The 21,227-nt window shown below is 44.3% G+C and overlaps 1 protein-coding gene across 3 annotated transcripts in view; it reads left to right on the top strand.

Annotated features, from left to right (window-relative positions):
• The window catches only part of SLC4A11 (solute carrier family 4 member 11), a 192,804-nt gene that overhangs the window by 108,081 nt on the left and 63,496 nt on the right, over positions 1–21,227 (top strand). For 2 of the 3 annotated variants that reach the window (XM_067468545.1, XM_067468548.1), the window contains exons 4-6: positions 7,433–7,479; positions 13,981–14,212; positions 15,923–16,004. In XM_067468545.1, the coding sequence (XP_067324646.1) occupies positions 7,433–7,479; positions 13,981–14,212; positions 15,923–16,004 (361 nt within the window). The remainder of the gene's footprint in view (positions 1–7,432; positions 7,480–13,980; positions 14,213–15,922; positions 16,005–21,227) is intronic. The other variant, XM_067468547.1, reaches the window with a different exon arrangement.

The raw sequence follows: 21,227 nt of genomic DNA on the forward strand, positions 1-21,227 counted from the left end.
CCAGAGCTTTCCAAACTGTATGTCGTGACAAAATAGTGTGTTGCTTATAGTCCCAGGTGTGTCACGTGAAAAGTGGTGGTGTGTCACATGAAAAGACTGGTGCTGTTCAAGTGTATATACTGTTTTCACTTTTATAATTTGCACCATTTGTTGATTGAGTTGCAGTCATTGCAACTCAAATGGATACATTTCTAATTAAGACAAGGAAGTCTGTTACAATATTTATTTATTTATTTATTTATGTATTATTTAAAACTTTTATATCCCAATCTTCTCACCTTCGTAGAGGGACTCAGACCAGCTTACAGCAAGGATTCAATGCTACTAATACAAGTTAAAACATCATACAACAAAACAAGACTAAAATACATAAAGATAAAATACATATATACCATGTTCAACTCAGTCCGCATATGTGGTCACTCACTTTGGTCTGTAACCAGTCTCAGCCATTATTCTGGGAATGCTTTGTTCCATAACCAGGATTTCACTAGCCTCCTGAAGGGCAAGAGGGAGGGGGCAGATCTAATCTCGCTCGGGAGAGAGTTCCATAGCCGAAGGGCCACCACAGAGAAGGCCCTGTCTCTCGTTCCCACCAAACCTGCTTGCGAAGGTGGTGGGACCGAGAGCAGGGCCTCTCCGGAAGATCTTAACGTCCTTGATGGTTCATAGGGGAGAATACGTTCAGACAGGTAAACTGGGCCGGAACCGTTTGGGATTTATAGGTGAAAACCAGCACTTTGAATTGTGTTCGGAAGCTAATTGGCAGCCAGTGGAGCTGGTGCAGCAAGGGAGTTGTGCGCTCCCTGTACCCAGCTCCCATCAGTAGCCTGGTTGCCGAACGCTGGACTAATTGCAGCTTCCAGGGAGTCTTCAGAGGCAATCCCACGTAGAAAGCGCTGCAGTAATCTATACAGGATGTAACCAGAGCATGGACCATCGTAGCCATGTCAGACTTCCCAAGGTACAGGCACAGCTGGCGCACAAGTTTTAACTGTGCAAAAGATCTCCTGGCCACTGCTGAAACCTGGGGTTCCAGACTTAGTGATGAGTCCAGGATCACTCCCAAGGGTTTATGATGTTTGTAGGAGCCTCCGGTGGCGCAATGGGTTAAACCCTTGTGTCGGCAGGACTGGTCCAACAGGTCGCAGGTTCAAATCCAGGGAGAGCGTAGATGAGCTCCCTCTGTCAGCTCCAGCTCCCCATGCGGGGCCATGAGAGAAGCCTCCCATAAGGATGGTAAAGCATCAAAACATCCAGGCATTCCCTGGGCAACGCCCTTGCAGACGGCCAATTCTCTTACACCAGGTGCGACTTGGAGTTTTCTCAAGTCGCTCCTGGCACAAAAAAAAATGTTTGCAATCAATGCCGTGGAGCAGCTATAGAGGAAACTGCACAGGAATCAAGTGCAGTACATAAGAAGTGTAGAGGAAATATTTCCAAACCTCATTTATACAGTACAGGTCATATCAGACTTATATGTATTATACATTATTGTGTGTGCGTGTATACATACATTCACACACATGATGTATATAGATATAGATAAGTAAAGGTAAAGGTTTCCCCTTGACATTAAGTCTAGTTGAGTCCGACTCTGGGGGGTGGTGTTCATCTCCATTTTTAAACTGAAGAGCCGGAATCGTCCATAGATGTCTCCAAGGTCATGTGGCCTGCACGAGTGCATGGAGCACCTGTTACCTTCCTGCAAAAGAGATACTTATTGATCTACATACATTTCCATGTTTTTGAACTGGAGCCCCCGGTAGCTGCTGAACTTTCTGACCAAAAGGTCACAGGTTTGAATCCGAGGAGCAGGTTAAGCTCCCACCGTTAGCCCCAGCTTCTGCCAACCTGGCAGTTTGAAAACATGCAAATGTGAGTAGATCAATAGATACCTCTTCTGTGGTAAGGTAACAGTGCTCCATGCAGTCATACCAGCCATATGAACTTGGAGGTATATACGGACAATGCCGGCTCTTCGACTTAGAAACAGAAATGAGCATCACCTCCAAGAGCCAGACACGACTAGACTTAATGTCAGGTTGGCAGAATCTGGGGCTAAAAGCGGAGCTCACCAAGCATTGCATGGGCAGTTCCTTGAGAAGATTGAAGGAAAAGTTGACAAGGAGAAGACCTGGTTATGGTTCACGAATGGAACCCTGAAGAAGGAGAGAGAAGGCCTGATTGTTGCAGCCCAGGAGAAAGCCATCAGGACAAATGCAATTAAGGCCAGGATTGAAAAATCAGCTGATGACCCAAAATGCAGACTGTGCAAGGAAGCGGATGAAACTATTGATCATCTCCTCAGCTGCTGCAAGAAAATTGCACAGACAGACTACAAACAAAGGCACAACTCTGTGGCCCAGATGATTCACTGGAACCTATGACAGAAGTACCACCTGCCACTAGTAAAGAACTGGTAAGGGGATCATAAATCTGCAAAGGTAGTGGAAAATGAATGTGCAAAAATACTGTGGGACTTTCGAATCCAAACTGACAAAGTTTTGGAACACAATACACCAGACCTCATGATCGTGGAAAAGAAAAAGGTTTGGATTATTGATGTCACTATGCCAGGTGACAGTCAAATTGACGAAAAACAACAGGAAAATCTCAGCTGTTATCAGGACCACAAAATTGAACTGCAAAGGATCTGGCATAAACCAGTACAGGTGGTCCCAGTGGTAATGGGCACACTGGGAGCCATGCCAAAAGATCTCAGCCGGCATTTGGAAACAATAAACATCGACAAAATCACGATCTGTCAACTGTAAAAGGCCACCTTACTTGGATCTGCGTGCATCGTTCAAAAATATATCACACGTTCCTTGACACTTGGGAAGTGTTTGGCTTGTGATTTTTGTGAAACGAAATCCAGCATATAGATCTCGTTTGCTGTGTCATACTGTGTTTTTGTGTCAGTAAAATAATAGTAGTAGTCTTCCAATATAGGGCCAGGCTTTAGTACAGCTGAGAAATCACCAGCAATGATAAGATCTACCAACTGAAAGGTTGCCAGTTTGAAGCCCTGATTTGGCGTGAGCACCCAACTCTCAGCCCAGCTTACTGATGACCTAAACGAGCGGGGGAGGTATTTTACAAAACCATAAAGATAAAAGGTCAGAAATTCCCCAGCGACCAAAAGGAAGGATGAAGTCCTGATGGCTCTTTGTCATAGAGGATGGAACGACAGCACCCTCCTGTGGCTGGATTCGAGCACAACCTTCCAAGGCGCCAAAAAGCTGGACATCGACGCAATATACCTCCTTTCTGTCCTGTCTATCTCTGCATTGTCTATCCAAAACAGCACTGAATGGACGAACCCAGAGGGTGCTCACCAATGCTTCTTCTTCATCTTGGAAAGAAGCGACAAGTGGAGTGCCGCAGGGTTCCGTCCTGGGCCCGGTCTTCTTCAACATCTTTATTAATGACTTAGATGAAGGGTTAGAAGGCAGGATCATCAAGTTGGCAGACAACACCAAATTGGGAGGGAGAGCCAATACTCCAGAGGACAGGAGCAGAATTCAAAACGATCTTGACAGATTAGAGAGATGGGCCAAAATTAACAAAATGAAGTTCAATAGGGACAAATGCAAGATACTCCACTTTGGCAGGAAAAACGAAATGCAAAGGTACAGAAGAGGGGACAATGCCTGGTTCGAGAGCAGTACGTGTGAAAAAGATCTTGGAGTCCTCATGGACAACAAGTTAAACATGAGCCAGGAATGTGATGTGGTGGCAAAAAAAGCCAATGGGATTTTGGCCTGCATCAAGAGGAGTCTAGTGTCTAGATCTAGGGAAGTCATGCTCCCCATGCTCTATTCCGCTTTGGTTAGACCACACCTGGAATATTGTGTCCAATTCTGGGCACCACAATTCAAGAGAGATATTGACAAGCTGGAATGTGTCCAGAGGAGGGCGACTAAAATGATCAAGGGTCTGGAGAACAAGCCCTATGAGGAGCGGCTTAAGGAGCTGGGCATGTTTAGCCTGAAGAAGAGAAGGCTGAGAAGAGATATGATAGCCATGTATAAATATGTGAGAGGAAGCCACAGGGAGGAGGAGGGAGCAAGCTTGTCTTCTGCTTTCTTGGAGACTAGGACGCGGAACAATGGCTTCAAACTACAAGAGAGGAGATTCCATCTGAACATGAGGAAGAACGTCCTGACTGTAAGAGCCGTTCAGCAGTGGAACTCTCTGCCCCGGAGTGTGGTGGAGGCTCCTTCTTTGGTAGCTTTTAAACAGAGGCTGGATGGCCACCTGTCAGGGGTGATTTGAATGCAACATTCCTGCTTCTTGGCAGAATGGGGTTGGACTGGATGGCCCATGAGATCTCTTCCAACACTTTGATTCTATGATTCTATGAATGTTTGCCATGTATGTGTACTGTGATCCACCCTAAGTCCCCTTGGGAACATAAATAAAGTGTTATTATAATTATTAACGCTTGTCGATTTACACTAGAGTACCTTTGTATTCCTAGAGAGCGCATTTGAATGAAATCCGTAATCATCAAATCAAGCTTGCAAGTGTGGAGAGCTGACTGTACTGCACATAAAAGGATGCTTTCTGTGGCTTAGGCATTTCTCTCTTTTTGTCCTGCTTCTCAGAGACAGGTTCGGTAACTGTGATCCAGGGGATGTGTTCAGGACTGCAGCTGGTTGTGTTAATGGAAAAAAAGGGTTCATGGCTTTAGAGAGAATTGGTGAAGGGAACAGTCCTGGCGGGTGGAAGGGAGTGCAGAAGAGCTCAACAAGGGACTCCAGAGGGGGACTCGAATGTTATTAAATTTCCACACCTCCTTCAACAAAGGACAGAACACAGTCTTCCAGTCATCCCGAGAGCTTTGTGAATTCAGCGGAGGTTTTAGGGTTGCGTCCCTCTCTGCCTCGCTCTTCCTGGGGCTCCAAATTGCATATTCTCCACACATAGATTTCCAAGCCAGCCTTCCCCAGTGTCTCATGTTGCTCATACCTAAAATTAATTCCTGGCATCAACATCACAGTAAAGAAAAACTCAGTCCTGAATGCCAGGGAGGTAATCTGAAAAGAACAGAAAAAGGGGAAGGAAAGATGCACACAATGCACCTCCTTCAGATTCAAGTTGTTTTCCTATTTTAAACCAGTGTTTCTCAACCTGGGGGTCGGGACCACTGGTGGGGTCGTGAAGGAGTGTCAGAGGGGTTGCCAAAGACCATCAGAAAACACAGTATTTTCTGTTGGTCATGGAGGTCTCTGTGTGGGAAGTTGTTGGGGTTCAGAACTCTCCTTGATTGTAGGTGAACTATAAATTCCAGCAAGTACAACTCCCAAATCTCAAGGTCTATTTTCCCAAAACCCCATGAGTGTTCACATTTGAACATATTGAGTATTCGTGCCAAGTTTGGTCCAGATCCATCATTGTTGGAGTCTAGAGTGCTCTCTGGATATAGGCGAACTTCAACTCCCAAACTCAAGTTCAATGCCCACCAAACCCTTCCAGTATTTTCTATTGGTCATGGGAGTTATGTGTGCCATCTTTGGTTCAATTCCATTGTTGGTGGGGTTCAGAATGCTCTTTGTTTACAGGTTAACTATAAATCCTAGCAACTACAACTCCCAAATGGCAAAATCAATCCCCCCACCAACCACACCAGTATTCAGATTTGGGCATACTGGGTATTTGTGCCAAATTTGCTCCAGTGAATGAAAATACATCCTGCAGATCATTATTTGCATGGCGATTCATCATGTTAGGGTTATGGTTGGGGGTCACCACAACATGAGGAACTGTATTAAGGGGTCGCGGCATTAGGAAGGTTGAGAACCACTGTTTTAAACAAATGCCCACCTTTCTTTATCATGTTGCTTTTGCAATTAGGAAGAGCTGGGAGACGGATTTGGGTGGAAAATTGGTGTCATGGTTCACTAGATTCATAGTAGATTAAGCATTGGACGAACACTCTGGAAACCAGGGTTCAAATCCCCATTCAGCTATGGAAACCTATTGGACGAGTTGCACATTGTCAACCCTAGAAATCCCTAAATCAGTAACAACCTGAAGGCACAACAAAGATGTCTACAACAGGTTTATGGAAAAAGTTCCCTAGGATGATGGGAAATTCTTTGGCCATCTCCAGGAGAAGATCTAGACTTATTTTGGCATCTCCAGGAGAGGATGGAAACTGCTAGGGAACATGGAAACTTCTATGGGCATCTTCAGGAGAAGATGGGGACTTCTAAAGAAAATAGAAAATCCTATGGAAAAATCCTTTGGGCATCTCCAGGAGATGATGGGCACTTCTAAAGACAATGGAAACCTCTAGAGAAGATGGGCATTTCCTTGGGCATCTCCAGCAAGTTCAGCAGCTCAGCGGTTTAACCCACTGTGCCACTGGGTGCTCCTATTAAGGGGTATAAAACTAGATTAATTCTACCGTGTAGATGTCCTCTCTGTGATACAGGATGTGTTGTGTCCAAAAAATTTAAGCAACTCCAAACTAACAATTATCTTTACTCAGGAAGAGGTTCAGAATGCTCTTTGATTGTAGGTGAACTATAAATCCCAGCAACTACAACTCCAAAATGTCAAGGTCTATTTGATCCAAACTCCACCAGTATTTACGTTTGGGCATATTGAGTATAAATGCCAAGTTTGGTCCAGATCCATCATTGTCTGAGTCGACAGTGCTCTCTGGATGTAGGTGAACTACAACTCCAAAACTCAAAAGTCAATGCCCACCAAACCCTTTTAGTATTTTTGTTGGTCATGGGAGTTCTGTGTGCCAAGTTTGGTTCAGTTCCATTGTTGGTGGAGTTCAGAATGCTCTTTGATTGTAGCTCAACTATAAATCTCAGCAACTACAACTCCCAAATGACAAAATGAAACACACATACCCCTCGACCCCACCAGTATTCAAGTTTGGGTGTATTGGGTATTTGTGCCAAATTTGGTCCAGTGAATGAAAATACATCCTGCAGATCATATACTGACATTACGATTCATAGCAGTAGCAAAATTACAAGTATGAAGTAGCAATGAAAATAATGCTATGTTTAGGGGTCACCACAACATGAGGAAATGTATTAAGGGGTCGCGGAATTAGGAGGGTTGAGAACCACTTCTGTATGGCAACCTCCAGCAGAACTATTCCAAACTTGAAAATAGTCACACAACTGGGTTGTTGTAGGTTTTTCCGGGCTATATGGCTATGTTCTAGAGGCATTTTTCCCTGACATTTCGCCTGCATCTATGGCAAGCATCCTCTGAGGATGCTTGCCCATAGATGCAAGTGGAACGTCAGGAGAGAATGCCTCTAGAACATGGCCATATAGCCCGGAATAACCTACAACAACCCAGTGATTCCGGCCATGAAAGCCTTCGACAATACATAGTCACAAACTGTTGCTTTCCGGACCCACAATTGTAACTTCTCTCTCTTTTTTTCCAGCAGAAAGCGAAAGCACTGGCTGCGTTTTATTACACACATCGAGAAAAGTAAGTGCAACAATGTTTTGTTTCATTTCTTAATGAACTTCCCTTAATTACTCTTGCAGCATAAATATTTTTTGCAGGGGTTTGCACGGCCTCATTTTTCCCCATTTAGCGGCCGTATTCAAAGAACGCCAAGGTGTGGAAAGCTTGCCTTCTGTTCAAACTAGGTTAGGCCTCTCTGTCTATCTTCCTGTCTTTCTGTTTTGAAACCCGAGTTTCCAAAGTTCTTTGTTCCTAGCTGCATTGTCAGAGAAATAACCGATCCCTTCATCACTTCTTGGTAAGGCAGTCGATCATTTTCACCTAGAATGAAAGTTCCTTGCAAAGAAGAGAAGGCATTCTCTTCCTTTTTGTAGCTGAAGCTGATAATAATCTCAGGAAAGCCCACAATCTGCAAATCGTAGAGGGTGAGAATTTTGGGGTTCAAAACTGAATTATGTTTCAGTACGTTAAGGGCAATAGATCCTTAATTTTCTTGGAAGCTAAGCAGGGTCAGTCCTGGTTAGTACTTGGGTGGGAGACCACACACAAATACCAGATGCTCTAGATTAGGTGTGGGCCTGGAGATGGGTAGGGGAAGGATGCAGCCCCTTGGGCTCTTTCCTCAGGCCCTCCTCACTCTCAACATCCTCTCCTTCCTTCCTTCTCACTTTCTTTACTCCCCTTCTTTCCTCCCTTCCTTCTTTCTCTTTTGTCTTTTCTTCCTTCTCTCTTTCCCCCCTCCACTCCCTCCTTCGATTCCCTTCACCCTTCTATACGCCCCTTCCTTCCGTCTCTCTTTCCTTCCTTCCTCCTTCCCTCCCTCCCTTCTGTATCTACCTCCTTCTTTCTCCCTCCTTCTCTATATTTCTTTCTCCTTCCTTCTGTCCTTTCCTACCTTCCCTTTTCTCTTTTCTTCTTCTCTCTTTCCTCCCTCTCGCCATATCTCCATTCCCTTCTACCCTTCCTTCCTTCCTTCTCTCGTTCCTCCTCCTTTCCTCTCTTCCTCACTTCCTTCTTTCTCCCTCCTTCACTTCCATCCTTTCATTCTTCCTTCCCTCTTTCCCTCTAGCTCTTTCTCCTTCTTTCCTACCTTCCTTCCTCCCTCCCTCCCTTTTGTCTTTTCTTATTTTCTCTTTCCTCCATCCCTCCACTTCCTTGCTTCTTTCCTTCTCTCGTTCCTCCTTCCCTCCCTTCCTCACTTCCTTCTTTCTCCCTCCTTCCCTTCCATCCTTTCATTCTTCCTTCCCTCTTTCCTCCCTCCTTCCCTCTATCTCTTTCTCCTTCCTTCCTTCCTTCCTTCCTTCCTTCCCTTTTGTCTTTTCTTCTTTTCTCTTTCCTCCATCCCTCCACTCCCTGTGTATGTATGTGTATACGTGTGTGTATATGTGTATATATGTGGTTTTGCTCATGTGTTGTAATGCATTTTTTATTTTTTGGATTTTTAAGTCCCTTCCATTGTGTTTTTCAGTGTTTTTGTAAGTGATGGTCACTTGTTGGCCTTTATTGTTGTTGTGGGTTACGTAATTGTAATGTTTTAAATTGTTCTATGATACTCTGTATACTGTTTTGTTGGAAAACCGCTTTGAGTCGCCGATAGGCTGAGAAAGGCGGTATACAAATACAGTAAATAAATAATAAATAAATAGGTGTATTGTGTCCAAATTTGGTGTCAATTCATCCAGTGCTTTTTGAGTTATGTTAATCCCCCAAATGAACATTACATTTTTATTTATATAAATTAGACATCCTCTGCCATGCATTGCTGTGGCCCAGTCTGTGTATATGTGTTTTGTGTGTATATATATGCATATGTGTGTGTATATATTTCTGTATATATGCATGTTTGTGTATATATATGGTTTTGTGCATGCGTTGTAATTTTTTGTTTTGTTTTGTTCTTTGGCTTTTTAAGTCCCCTCTGCTGTGTTTTTTGGCGTTTTTATGAGTGATGGTCACTAATTGGCCTGAGAGGTGTCATGTGTCCAAATTTGGTCTCAATTCGTGCAGTGGTTTTTGAGTTATGTTAATCCCACAAATGAACATCACATTTTGATTTTTATAGACTAGCCGTCCCCTGCCACGTCTTGCTGTGGCCCACATGGGGGTTCTGTGTGGGAGGTTTTGCCCAATTCTATTGTTAGTGGGGTCCAGAATGGTCTGTGATTGTAGGTGAACTATAAATCCCAGCAACTACAACTCCCAAATGTCAAGATTCTATTTTCCCCAAACTCCAACAGTGTTCCAATTTGGGCATAATGAGTATTCATGTAGAGTTTGGTCCAGACCCATCATTGTTGAGTCCACAGTGATCTCTGGATGTAGGTGAACTACAACTCCAAAACTCAAAGGACACTGCCCACCAAACTCTTCCAGTATTTTCTGTTAGTCATGAGAGAACTGTGTGCCATGTTTGGTTCAATTCCGTCATCGGTGGGGTTCAGAATGCTCTTTGATTGTAGGTGAACTATAAATCCCAGCAACTACAACTCCCAAATGACCAAATCAATTTTTTGAGTGAAGGACATACATTGGGTTGTTAGGTGTCTTGTGTCCAAATTTGGTGTCAATTCGTTCAGTGGTTTTTGAGTTCTGTTAATCCCACAAATGAACATTACATTATTATTTATATAGATTCCAAGACCCTTGACACCATATCCTGGCAAGTTGAGATAATATATTATCTGAATCAGATTACATGATGCATTTAATGATATCTACCTATAGTTGCATGTTTTGCCTCCCTTCTTGCGTGCCTCAACTAGGGCGGCAATTGCCGTATTATGATCGTAAAGGAAAGTTAAATTTCCTGTTTCGGAAAGTCAGATTTTAAAAAATGACTTTTCTCAAGCTTTAATCTTCCTCCTGCCCTCAAAGGTCTACAATGGCACAATGCCTTTCATGGATATTGTCAAGTCTTTATGTATCCTGGCCCTTTTCCTTTCCCAATCAGTCGTGGCAACTATGTGCAAGGAATGTGCCCAATCCAGATATATGTGTAGATCCATCAATTGGGTGGGGAGGAAGTGTGCCTTGATCCGGACGCAGGTCTTGCACCCAGGGTGGAGTTGGCCATACAACTTAGTTGACAAGGCTCACGTAAAGTCCCATTGAATCTTCGTGCTCCTAAAAGTCAATGAATTTATGGGTGGGATTTATAACTTTGCTGAGAGTTCGATCCTGGACATTTGCAACCGAGATCAAACCTTCTGGCAAACTTACTTACTTACTTACTTAGGCGATCCCTCATTGGCCGAGTAGGATAGTCTTCCAGGATCAGTGTTCTGGTGGGTCTGTAGGTGACTGTGGAGCCCTATTCTTGACCTGCATCTTCTCCCGCAGTGAGGGCATCGGTTTCCGGGTGGAAGGCGGTCCCGGTTGGGGTTGGCTTGACGCTCCTTCCTCTTGGCACATTTCTCTCTTTCGCCTTCCATTCATGCCTCTTCAAATTCTGCAGCACTTCTGGTCACAGCTGACCTCCAGCTGGAGTGCTCAAGGACCAGGGCTTCCCAGTTCTCAGTGTCTATGCCAGAGTTTTAAAAGTTGGCTTTGAGCCCATCTTTAAATCTCTTTTCCTGTCCACCAACACTCTGTTTGCCGTTCTTGAGTTCAGAGTAGAGCAACTGCTTTGGGAGACGGTGGTCGGGCATCTGTACAACGTGGCCAGTCCAGCGGAGCTGATGGCGGAGGACCATCGCTTCAATGCTGGCAGTCTTCCAGCATGCTGACGTTTGTCCGTGGTCGGGCATCAGGACAACGTGGCTGGTCCAGCGGAGCTGATGGCGGAGGACCATCGCTTCAATGCTGGTGGTCTTTGCTTCTTCAAGCAGGCTGATGTTTGTCCACCTGTCTTCCCAGGAGATTTGCAGGATTTTCCAGAGGCAGCGCTGATGGATTCGTTTCAGGAGTTGCATGTGACAACTGTAGACAGTCCACATCTCTCAGGTGTATAGCAGGGTGGGAGGACAATAGCTTTATAAACAAGCACCTTGGTCTCCCTACAGATGTCCCGGTCCTCAAACACTCTCTGCTTCATTTAGAAAAATGCTGCACACGCAGAGCTCAGGCGGTGTTGTATTTCGGTGTCGATGTTGACTTTTGTGGAGAGGTGGCTGCCAAGGGAGCGGAAATGGCAAACAAACTAACCCAGTGTGGGCTAGGCAAAACTATGGTTAGGTGTATCTGTAATTGGTTAAGCGAACAAACCCAGAGGGTGATTCTCCCCAAGGCTTCCTCTTCATCCCAGAAAGAAGTGACGAGCGGAGTGCCATCAGCAGGGTTCTGTCCTGGGCCTGGGACAGGATCTTGATTCATGACTTAGATGAAAGATTAGAAGGCATGATCATTAAGTTTGCAGATAGGACCAGATTGGGAAGGAGAGCCAATGCTCCAGAAGACAGGAGCAGAATTCAAAATGATCTTAACATATTAGAGAGATGGTTGGCCAAAACTAACAAAATGAGGTTCAACAGTGACAAATGCAAGATATTCCCCTTAGGCAGTTTGCCCATGTCTGACTTAGAGCCATATGGGATTGTGGGCTTTCCTGGGATTCATTCTGATGCAGGCACAAGTGCAGGGCCTGAGAAATTACCTTTGAACCTCAAGGCCAGTCACAGGAGTTGGAATCATCCTCTCTAGATAAGGAATCTAACAAAGACGAGTTGATGAGAAACTCTCATGGGAAAGCCCCTGGCAATATTGACCCAAGCAAAGAAGTTCGCTTGCAGATTAGAGCAGAGAGCCAGCTTTGTAAATCAAGACAGCTTCCTGGGAAGCAGAAATTCCAAGGCAGACATTATGCTTTTATGCCTGTTTATTAGGCGGTAACGGAACACTCAGTTCAGGCAACATGGCTTTCAAGTACAGCTAAGCCTGGGTTCTCTAGTTCTTGTTTCAAGTCTTGGTTTTGGATTTAAGTATTTTTGGAGTTTTCCATGTTCTTGTTTTGTATTCTTGTTTAAGTTTTGCATATGGACTTAAGCTGTCTTTGTATTTTGGGACTATGTTTTTTTGGAATTATAAGAGATCATTGATTGCTGACTGCAAAGAAGTATTAACGCCACCGAAATGGGACCACCAAAAACTGTAAGGAACCTCCGACAATGCTAATTAAACTGCCACCATAATGTATAGAGACGCTGGTATTAAAGTCTCTGTTAGTCTCTGTTTGCGTTGTGAGGTAATTTTGGTAGAGTGGAATGCACCGAACGTAAAATCAATGGAGATGAGGCAGTTTTTAAAATAATAAAGAGAACAAGTTTATTGTTGAACAAAGCTTGTGGTTGCAATATAAAGATGTTCAGCTTGGCATATACTTGATGGTTACAGTATGGAGAGGTTATGCTTGGCATATACTTGATGATTACAATATGACTTGGTAGAGATACAATTCAGCCTTTGATGTTACAACTTTTAAACTCTTGCTCTGGTGAAGGTGTCTATTATTCAGTGTTCCCTGCTGTGAATATTCTCACTGTTTGATCTATACTGGATCAAATAATAGAACTCCAGTCTTCCACCGACTGGCAATCGTACAAAGCCTCTGTTAGTTCTTTTTAACTAAAGAAATCTAACAAAGTTTTACCCTTCAGCTCCCTAGCTGAAGAAATATTCACGAACACTAACTAACACTACACTTCTTCACTCCTCAGAGTCTCTTCCCTGACTCTGCTACTCTCTCAGAGTCCTTATCTGACTCTGCTACTCTCTCTCAGGGTCTCTTCCTCCTGACTGAAACTTAACTGTCACTTTCAAACCTTTTTCTCTCTAAGCTCCTCCCACCTCCTCTTCGGCCTTGTTTCCATGGCAACATATCTCTCACAGCTGGGCCGCTCCAGCCACGGGCAACCAATGTAAAACACAAATACAGATTTAAACACATTATAATAAACACTTCTGTACACTGACTTTTTGGATTCTACATCTTATTTCATGATTCCCATTTTTTTACTATATATCTTTTGTGTGTTTTTCCAGTAAACTAATTGTTTCTACTCTGAATTCTTGTGTGATGCTATGGTCATAGGTGGCTTCAGGCCTGGGTTGTGACAAGCTACCATTTTCCATTTGGTGTGCAGTGCTTTCCTAGACAATTAAAAGCACAGGTTGCCATGTTGGTCTTCACAAAGATGAATCAGCTGAACTTTTAAAACATTATAATGGTATATCAAACCAAGTTATAACTAATGCATTCTATGTTCTGTAACAAAGTGGCTTCCAGTCTATAAAATGTCTCATTATGTCTTCTCGAAAGTTTTCATGGCCAGAATCACTGTGTTCTTGTGAGTTTTCCAGGCTATATGGCCATGTTCCAGAAGCATTATCTGGACATTTTGCCTGCATCTGTGGCAGTATTTTTTTTAAAAACTCTAAAATCAGGACAGTAAATAAAGAACAATACGCAAAAACAGGGGCATTCCAGACAAGAAACAATAAAAAAAGGATTCCCCCAGACAGTAAAAAGCTAGACCATGAAACTCCTAAATGCTAACCAAGATGTTTGTCTGCTTGTTTTGCATGCAGTACCTAAAATTAAAGAATTTTGAGGAGGAGGTCCGAGCGCACCGGGACCTGGACGGGTTCCTGGCCAGAGCCAGTATCATCCTGGACGAGACGGCAACCTCTCTGGACGACGTCCTGCGGGAGATGTTGAAACACTTTGCCGAAGACTCGGACAACGCAGAGCCCAGCTGCAACTTTGACAAAATCATGAGCACTTTATTCACCGATTCAGGAACCCCTCGAGAAGGGAATGGTAAGATGGGCGCTCATTCTCCTTGTTTGTCTCAGCTGAAAACTATGAATAATTGTCCATAGACACCTCCAAGGTCATGTGGCCGGCATGAATGCATAGAGCGCCCTTACCTTCCCGCCGGAGTGGTACCTATTGATCTACTCACATTTGCATGTTTTCGAACTGCTAGGTTGGCAGAAGCTAGGGCTGACAGCTGAAGCTCACACCGCTCCTCGGAATCGAACCTGCGACCTTTTGGTCAACAGCTTAGCAGCTCAGCGCTTTAACCCAGTGCGCCACTGGGGGCTCCAAGTTATACAAAAGCTGGAATCTTTAGTATAACTTCTGATCCTATCAGATTAGTTTTCAAGTCAATTTGCAAACAATACAAATTCAGTTCCATTTGTGATGTTTCCTGGATGTAACAGAGTCTTGTCTTTCTTTCTCACTTGTCTTTCTTTCTCACCAGCCTCACTTGCGACAGTGGAGGGGTCGAGAGTAGGGCCTCCCCAGATGATCTCAGAGTCCGGGGTAGGACGTAGAGGGAGATACGTTCGGACAGATACACTGACCTACAAAATCCTGTACGGTTCCGGTCCAGTGTATCTGTCTGAACGTATCTCCCTCTACGTCCCACCCCGGACTCTGAGATCGTCTGGGGAGGCCCTGCTCTCGACCCCACCACTGTCGCAAGTGAGGCTGGTGGGGACGAGGAGCAGGGCTTTCTCAGTGGTAGCTCCTCACCTGTGGAACTCACTCCCGGGGGAAATCAGGGCATCACCATCCCTCCTCGCCTTCAGGAGGAGGGTGAAGACGTGGTTATGGGACCAGGCCTTCGGGCACTTTGGCAATTAAATCAGTCAATCAGGCGAGTAAGACCAACAGGATTGATGAAGTAGAACGTAAAACTAGATCTATGAGTTAGCGAACGCTGACCATGTAAGAGGAGAAATTGGGTTTGTATTGGTTTTTAATGATTTTATTGATTTTTTGGTTATAATGCATGAATTGTTGTTAACTGTGAATTGATGTAATTTTGTATTGTCGAAGGCTTTCATGGCTGGAATCACTAGGTTCTTGTGGGTTTTTTCGGGCTATAGAGCCATGTTCTAGAGGCATTTCTCCTGACGTTTCGCCTGCATCTATGGCAAGCATCCTCAGAGGTTGTGAGGTCTGTTGGAAGTAGGAAAAATGGGTTTATATATCTGTGGAATGGCTGGGGTGGGGCAAGGAGCTCTTCCCTGCTGCAGTTAGGTGTGAATGTTTCAGCTGATCACCTTCATTAGCATTTGAACACCTGCCTGAGCCTGGGAAAATCTCCTGTTGGGAGGTGTTAAGATGTGCCTGGTTGTTTCCTCTCTGCTGTTTTGCTGTTGTAATTTTAGAGTTTTTTAATACTGGTAGCCAGATTTTGTTCATTTTCATGATCTCTTCCTTTCTGTTGAAATTGTCCACATGCTTGTGGATTTCAATGGCTTCTCTGTGTAGTCTGACATGGTGGTTGTTGGTGTGGTCCAGCATTTCTGTGTTCTCAAATCATATGCTGTGTCCAGGCTGGTTCATCAGGTGATGTAATTTTGTGTATTATTGTTTTATGATGCAGGCATCAAATTGTGCCTTTGCTTTTGTAAGCCGCCCTGAGTCCCCTTCGGGGTGAGAAGGGAGGGGTAGAAGAACCCCAAATAAATAAATAAATAAATAAATAAAATTTCTTTCTTTCTTTCTCGACAGTTCACCTCTTGTCAGATACGATTCAGGGCGTCACAGCAACAGTCACTGGGGTGCAATATCAGCAGTCCTGGCTTTGTATCATGTAAGTACCCCAAGTCCGGTTTTCGGTGCATAATGAGAAAGTTTTATGTGACCGTGTGCTTTCCTTCAAGCATTTGTTTGACCTATTGAAGATTTGAGAAGTATTTGTGGGATTTGTTCAATAATAAAGGACTTTGTTACATCATTAAAGATGATGTTAGGGATTCCGCATGTTCAGGAATTGGAAGGGCAGTTAGAATCAGAAGATGAGGTTTTGCAAGTGCCCACATTTCTGGAAAGGCAAAAGTAAACAGAGCAGAGACGGCGTTCAGCTAGAATAGCTGCTAGAAACGCCGAGGCAATTGGGAGATGCCCTAGCACCTCCTGCGTGGGGAATTCAGAGCTATAAATCAGAAGCAGGAGCAGTTAACTTTCTCTGGTAACGAACAACTCTGATACTTATGTCTTCGCTCCAATTGTACCTGCTTCGAGTCTGCTTCTAAGGATTTAGTGATCAATACCCTTTGTCTGATGTAAGACTGCTGCTGATTTTGTACTTTATCGGAGACTTGAGTTTTAGAATCATAGAGACCTCCTGGGCCATCCAGTCCAACCCCATTATGCCAAGAAGCAGGAAAATTGCATTCAAAGCACCCCTGACAGATGGCCATCCAGCCTCTGTTTAAAAGCTTCCAAAGAAGGAGCCTCCACCACACATCAGGGCAGAGAGTTCCACTGCTGAACGGCTCTCCCAGTCGTTCTTCCTAATATTCAGATGGAATCTCCTTTCTTGTAGTTTGAAGCCATTGTTCCATGTCCTAGTCTCTAAGACAGCAGAAAACAAGTTCGCTCCCTCCTCCCTGTGACTTCCTCTCACATATTTATACACGGCTATCATATCTCCTCTCAGCCTTCTCTTCTTCAGGCTAAACCTGCCCAGCTCTTTAAGCCGCTCCTCATAGGGCTTGTTCTCCAGACTCTTCAACCCTTCATCATTTTAGTCGCCCTCCTCTGGACACATTCCAGCTGTCAATGTCTCTCTTCAATTGTGGTGCCCAGAATTGGACACAATAATCCAGGTGTGGTCTAACCAAAGCAGAATAGAGCATGAGGAGCATGACTTCCCTGGATCTAGACACTAGGCTCGTATTGATGCAGGCCAAAATCCCATTTTGCATCCTCCTTTGTCTTCTCTTTTGCATCTTTTTCCTTCTTCTCTCTCTTCCATCCTCCCTTTCTCTCTGCATTCTCTTTTTCTCTTCTATGTCTTTGCTGCAAAATCCCCCTTTTTTCTACCCACTTCTCAATCCCTTTCTCACTGAATCTCCTTTTCTCTCCCTCCTGACTCCCTTTTCCTTTGCATCCTCCTTTCTCTTTTCTCTTTTGCATCTTTTTTTCCTTATTCTCTCCTATCTTCTGCCCTCCCTTTCTCCCTTCATCCTCCTTTTCTCTTCCTCCTGCCTTCCTTTCCCTCTCAATACCCCTATTCTTTCTCTCTCCCTTTTCCCCCCACACCTCCCTTCTCTCTTTCCCCCTCTTTCTTTCTGCACCCTCTTTTCTCTCTCAGATTCACCCTGCGCTCCACATGCAATGCGCACATGCTTCTTCTCTTCTCCATCCCTTTCTTTATCCCTTTCCCTTCCCAGGGAAGCCACAGAACAGATATCTGAGCCTGATCACTTCCAGAGGGCTTTTCTGTGTCACCCAAGAGCCAGGCATGACTCACCTCAGCTACAGAGAAAGTCAACAGTGGGGCTGAATGCAGAGCACAGCCTCGTGCGCACCATGCACAGAGCAGCAGAAGCAGCATAGGAAGGGCATCATTTTCCCCATCCTTGTCCTGAAGGGGATGTTTTTAAAGGGCCCTCATAGACTCATATGCAGCTTGAACCACGTGAGAGATTTTGACACTTGAAGTGGGATTCTGGAACATAGGATCTCATGTTTTGAAGCTTTCCAACGAATCTATTTTCAGGTAGTTCAACATGCTATTTCTTACTCACAGACATTTGCGCCATCCCATCACCTGACGGGCCAGGTATAGCCATGGATACAGGGAGGCATCCAGAAAAATAGAATGGCAGATCATAGAACTGAATGGAACAGCAGGATCTATTACCTTGTTCTGGAATTGGGGCTTTATCCAGGCATCTCTTTTAGCACTGGGAACAGATGCATGTTACTGCTGTAGGATAAGCATTATTGATGACAAATTATGCAGCAGGTGGTTATGCAAGGGAGAAGCATTCCATCCCTTTAAGGGATGCGGTCCAGTCAATAACAGAATTGGTCCCCATGGTTATATAATGTAAACAAAGGCTAAACTAGTGTGCAAATTGTGACCCATCTTCTCCCTAAGAGCCATGAGAAATTGTGCATGCAGGTATTCATTTATTTATAGTACTAGTCGTCCCCTGCCACGCATTACTGTGGCCCACATGGGGGTTCTGTGTGGGAGGTTTGGCCCAATTCTATTGTTGGTGGGGTTCGGAATGCTCTGTGATTGTAGGTGAACTACAAATCCCAGCAACTACATCTCCCAAATGTCAAGATTGTATTTTCCCCAAACTCCACCAGTATTCATATTTGGGCATATTGAGTCTTCGTGTAGAGTTTGGTCCAGATCCATAATTGTTTGCGTCCACAGTGATCTCTGGATGTTGGTGAACTACAACTCCAAAACCAAAGGACACTGCCCACCAAACCCTTCCAGTATTTTCTGTTGGTCATGGGAGAACTGTATGCCAAGACTGGTTCAATTCCATTGTTGGTGGGGTTCAGAATGCTCTTTGATTGTAGGTGAACTATAGATCCCAGCAACTACAACTCCCAAAGGGCAAAATCATTTTTTGAGTGAAGGACATACATTGGGTTGTTAGGTTTATTGTGTCTAGATTTGGTGTCAATTCGTCCAGTGGTTTTTGAGTTCTGTTAATCCCACAAACGAACATTACATTTTTATTTATATAGATTTATATTCCACCCGTCTCACCCCAAAGAGTATTTAGCACAGATCACAATGCACACATACACGGCCAACATTCAGTGCTGTTTTTAGACATACCAGACAGAGGTATTTTGGCATTTCCAACTTCGACGCCTGGAGGTTATGCTCGATTCTGGCCACAGGAGGGTGCTGTCGCTTCATCCACTATGATGCAGCTCATTTTGATCGTATTTCCTCCTTGTTCTTTGATCGTCGGCATTTTTATTTGGAAGAATGCTGCACTCGCAGAGCTCAGGCGGTGTTGTATTTCAGTGTTATTTAAACAACACCATGTAACATGAGTTTTTGTTTCCTAATTGGTTATATCATAACAACATATAAAAGTTAATTAAACTGCAAAAACGTTGTATTTTAGGTTATTTTTATTTTTTTGTTATGTTTTTGTGTTATAATTGTGTATATTGCATTGATGACCGTGGCCTCATGTAAGCCGCCCCGAGTCCCCTTGGGGAGATGGTGGCGGGGTATAAATAAAGTTTTATTATTATTATTTGAAACACAACAAGTCGAGTCCACAGCAAACAAGGACACTCTGCTGGCTGTTGTATTGGATCAGACGTTGGACACTTCCCAAGTGCCTAGGACTGTGTCATGTATCGGCGAATAATGCGTGCAGATCCCAGTAAGGTGGCCTTTTGCAGCTGGCATATGGTAATTTTTTCAGCGCCGATTGTGTTTAAGTGCCGGCCAAGGTCTTTAGGCACTGCACCCAGTGTTGCAATCACCACTAAGACCACCTTGACTGGCTTGTGCCAGAGTTTTTGCAGTTACATCTTTAAATCCTCACATCGTGTCAGCTTTTCCAGTTGTTTCTCTGCAATCCTGCTGTCACCTGGGATTGCAACATCGACAATCCATACTTCGTTTTTTACTTCGTGGCTGGGAGGGCCTTTGCACAATTAAGACTCGTGCGCCAACTGCTACCATACCTCGGGAAGGCGGATCTGGCCAGGGTGGTCCACGCCTTAGTCACCTCTAGACTGGACTACTGCAATGCACTCTACGTGGGGCTGCCCTTGAAAACGGCCCAGAATTTTCAGATGATCCAGCGGGCGGCAGCCAGGTTGTTAACTGGGGCTCCTTACAGGGAGCAGTCATCCCTCCTGTTCAAGGAGCTCCACTGGCTGCCATTCATCTACCAGACCCAATTCAAGGTGCAGGTTCTTACCTTCAAAGCCCTGAACAGTTTGTGACCCGCCTACCTGCGTGACCGCATCTCTGCATACAAACCCACATGATCTCTTCGTTCATCTGGAGAGGCCCTACTCTCGATCCCACCAGCATCGCAGGCGCGATTGGTGGGGATGAGAGAGAGGGCCTTTTCGGTGGTGGCCCTTCGACTCTGGAACTCACTCCCTAAGGACATCAGGCATGCCCCAACTCTGGCAGTCTTCAGGAGGAGCTTGAAGACGTGGTTATTCCAGTGTGCCTTCCCGGAATAATGATCCCATAGCACTTTGTCCCTCCAAAGCACTTTATACTTTTAGGTCTGCTCGTATGTCTTCCACAAACACCACTATCACCTTTTCGTCCATGCCTCAGCACTATTGCAATTTTAATTTTTACATTTGGCCTTCCCACAGTTTTAATTGTATGTTGTCTTATTGATAATGTTATATGTTTATCGTTTATGTTCTATTTTAATTGCTTGTATTGTTGTGATTATTGCCTGTATTGTTGTGTTTGGGCTTGGCCTCATGTAAGCCACACCGAGTCCCTTGGGGAGATGGTAGCGGGGTACAAATAAAGTATTATTATTATTATTATTATTATTATTATTATTGTGAGGTCAGGAGTGTTGTGCTCCAAAACTCTGTTTGAATTCAGAAGTCCCAGAGGAGTTTGACATGTTCATTCTTTGTAACTTTTTCTGGCTTGTGATCCCACCAGTTCTTTGTCACAGGCAGATGGTCTTTGTGGCACAAGTTCCAATGAATCGTCTGATCAACGGTGTTGTGCCTCTGCTTGTAGTCTGTCTACACGATCTTCTTGCAGCAGCTGAGGATGTGATGTATTGTTTCATCTGCCTCCTTGCAGAGTCTACATTTGGGATCTGTTGTTGACTTTTCAATTCTGGCTTTGATGGCATTGGTTCGAATGGCTTTTTCTTGGGCTGCCAGGATCAGGCCCTACTTTGTCTCCTTTTTCAGAGTTCCATTTGTGAGCCACAGCCATATTATTATTGTTGTTGTTGTTGTCGTTATGTTGAGCGAGGGACATCATCCTGTGGCACATTTTGCTCTAGTTCTCCAATGAATATCTTATTGCCTCTCAACC

The sequence above is a fragment of the Anolis sagrei genome, chromosome 5, assembly GCF_037176765.1.
Source record: "Anolis sagrei isolate rAnoSag1 chromosome 5, rAnoSag1.mat, whole genome shotgun sequence".
NCBI lineage: Eukaryota > Metazoa > Chordata > Lepidosauria > Squamata > Dactyloidae > Anolis > Anolis sagrei.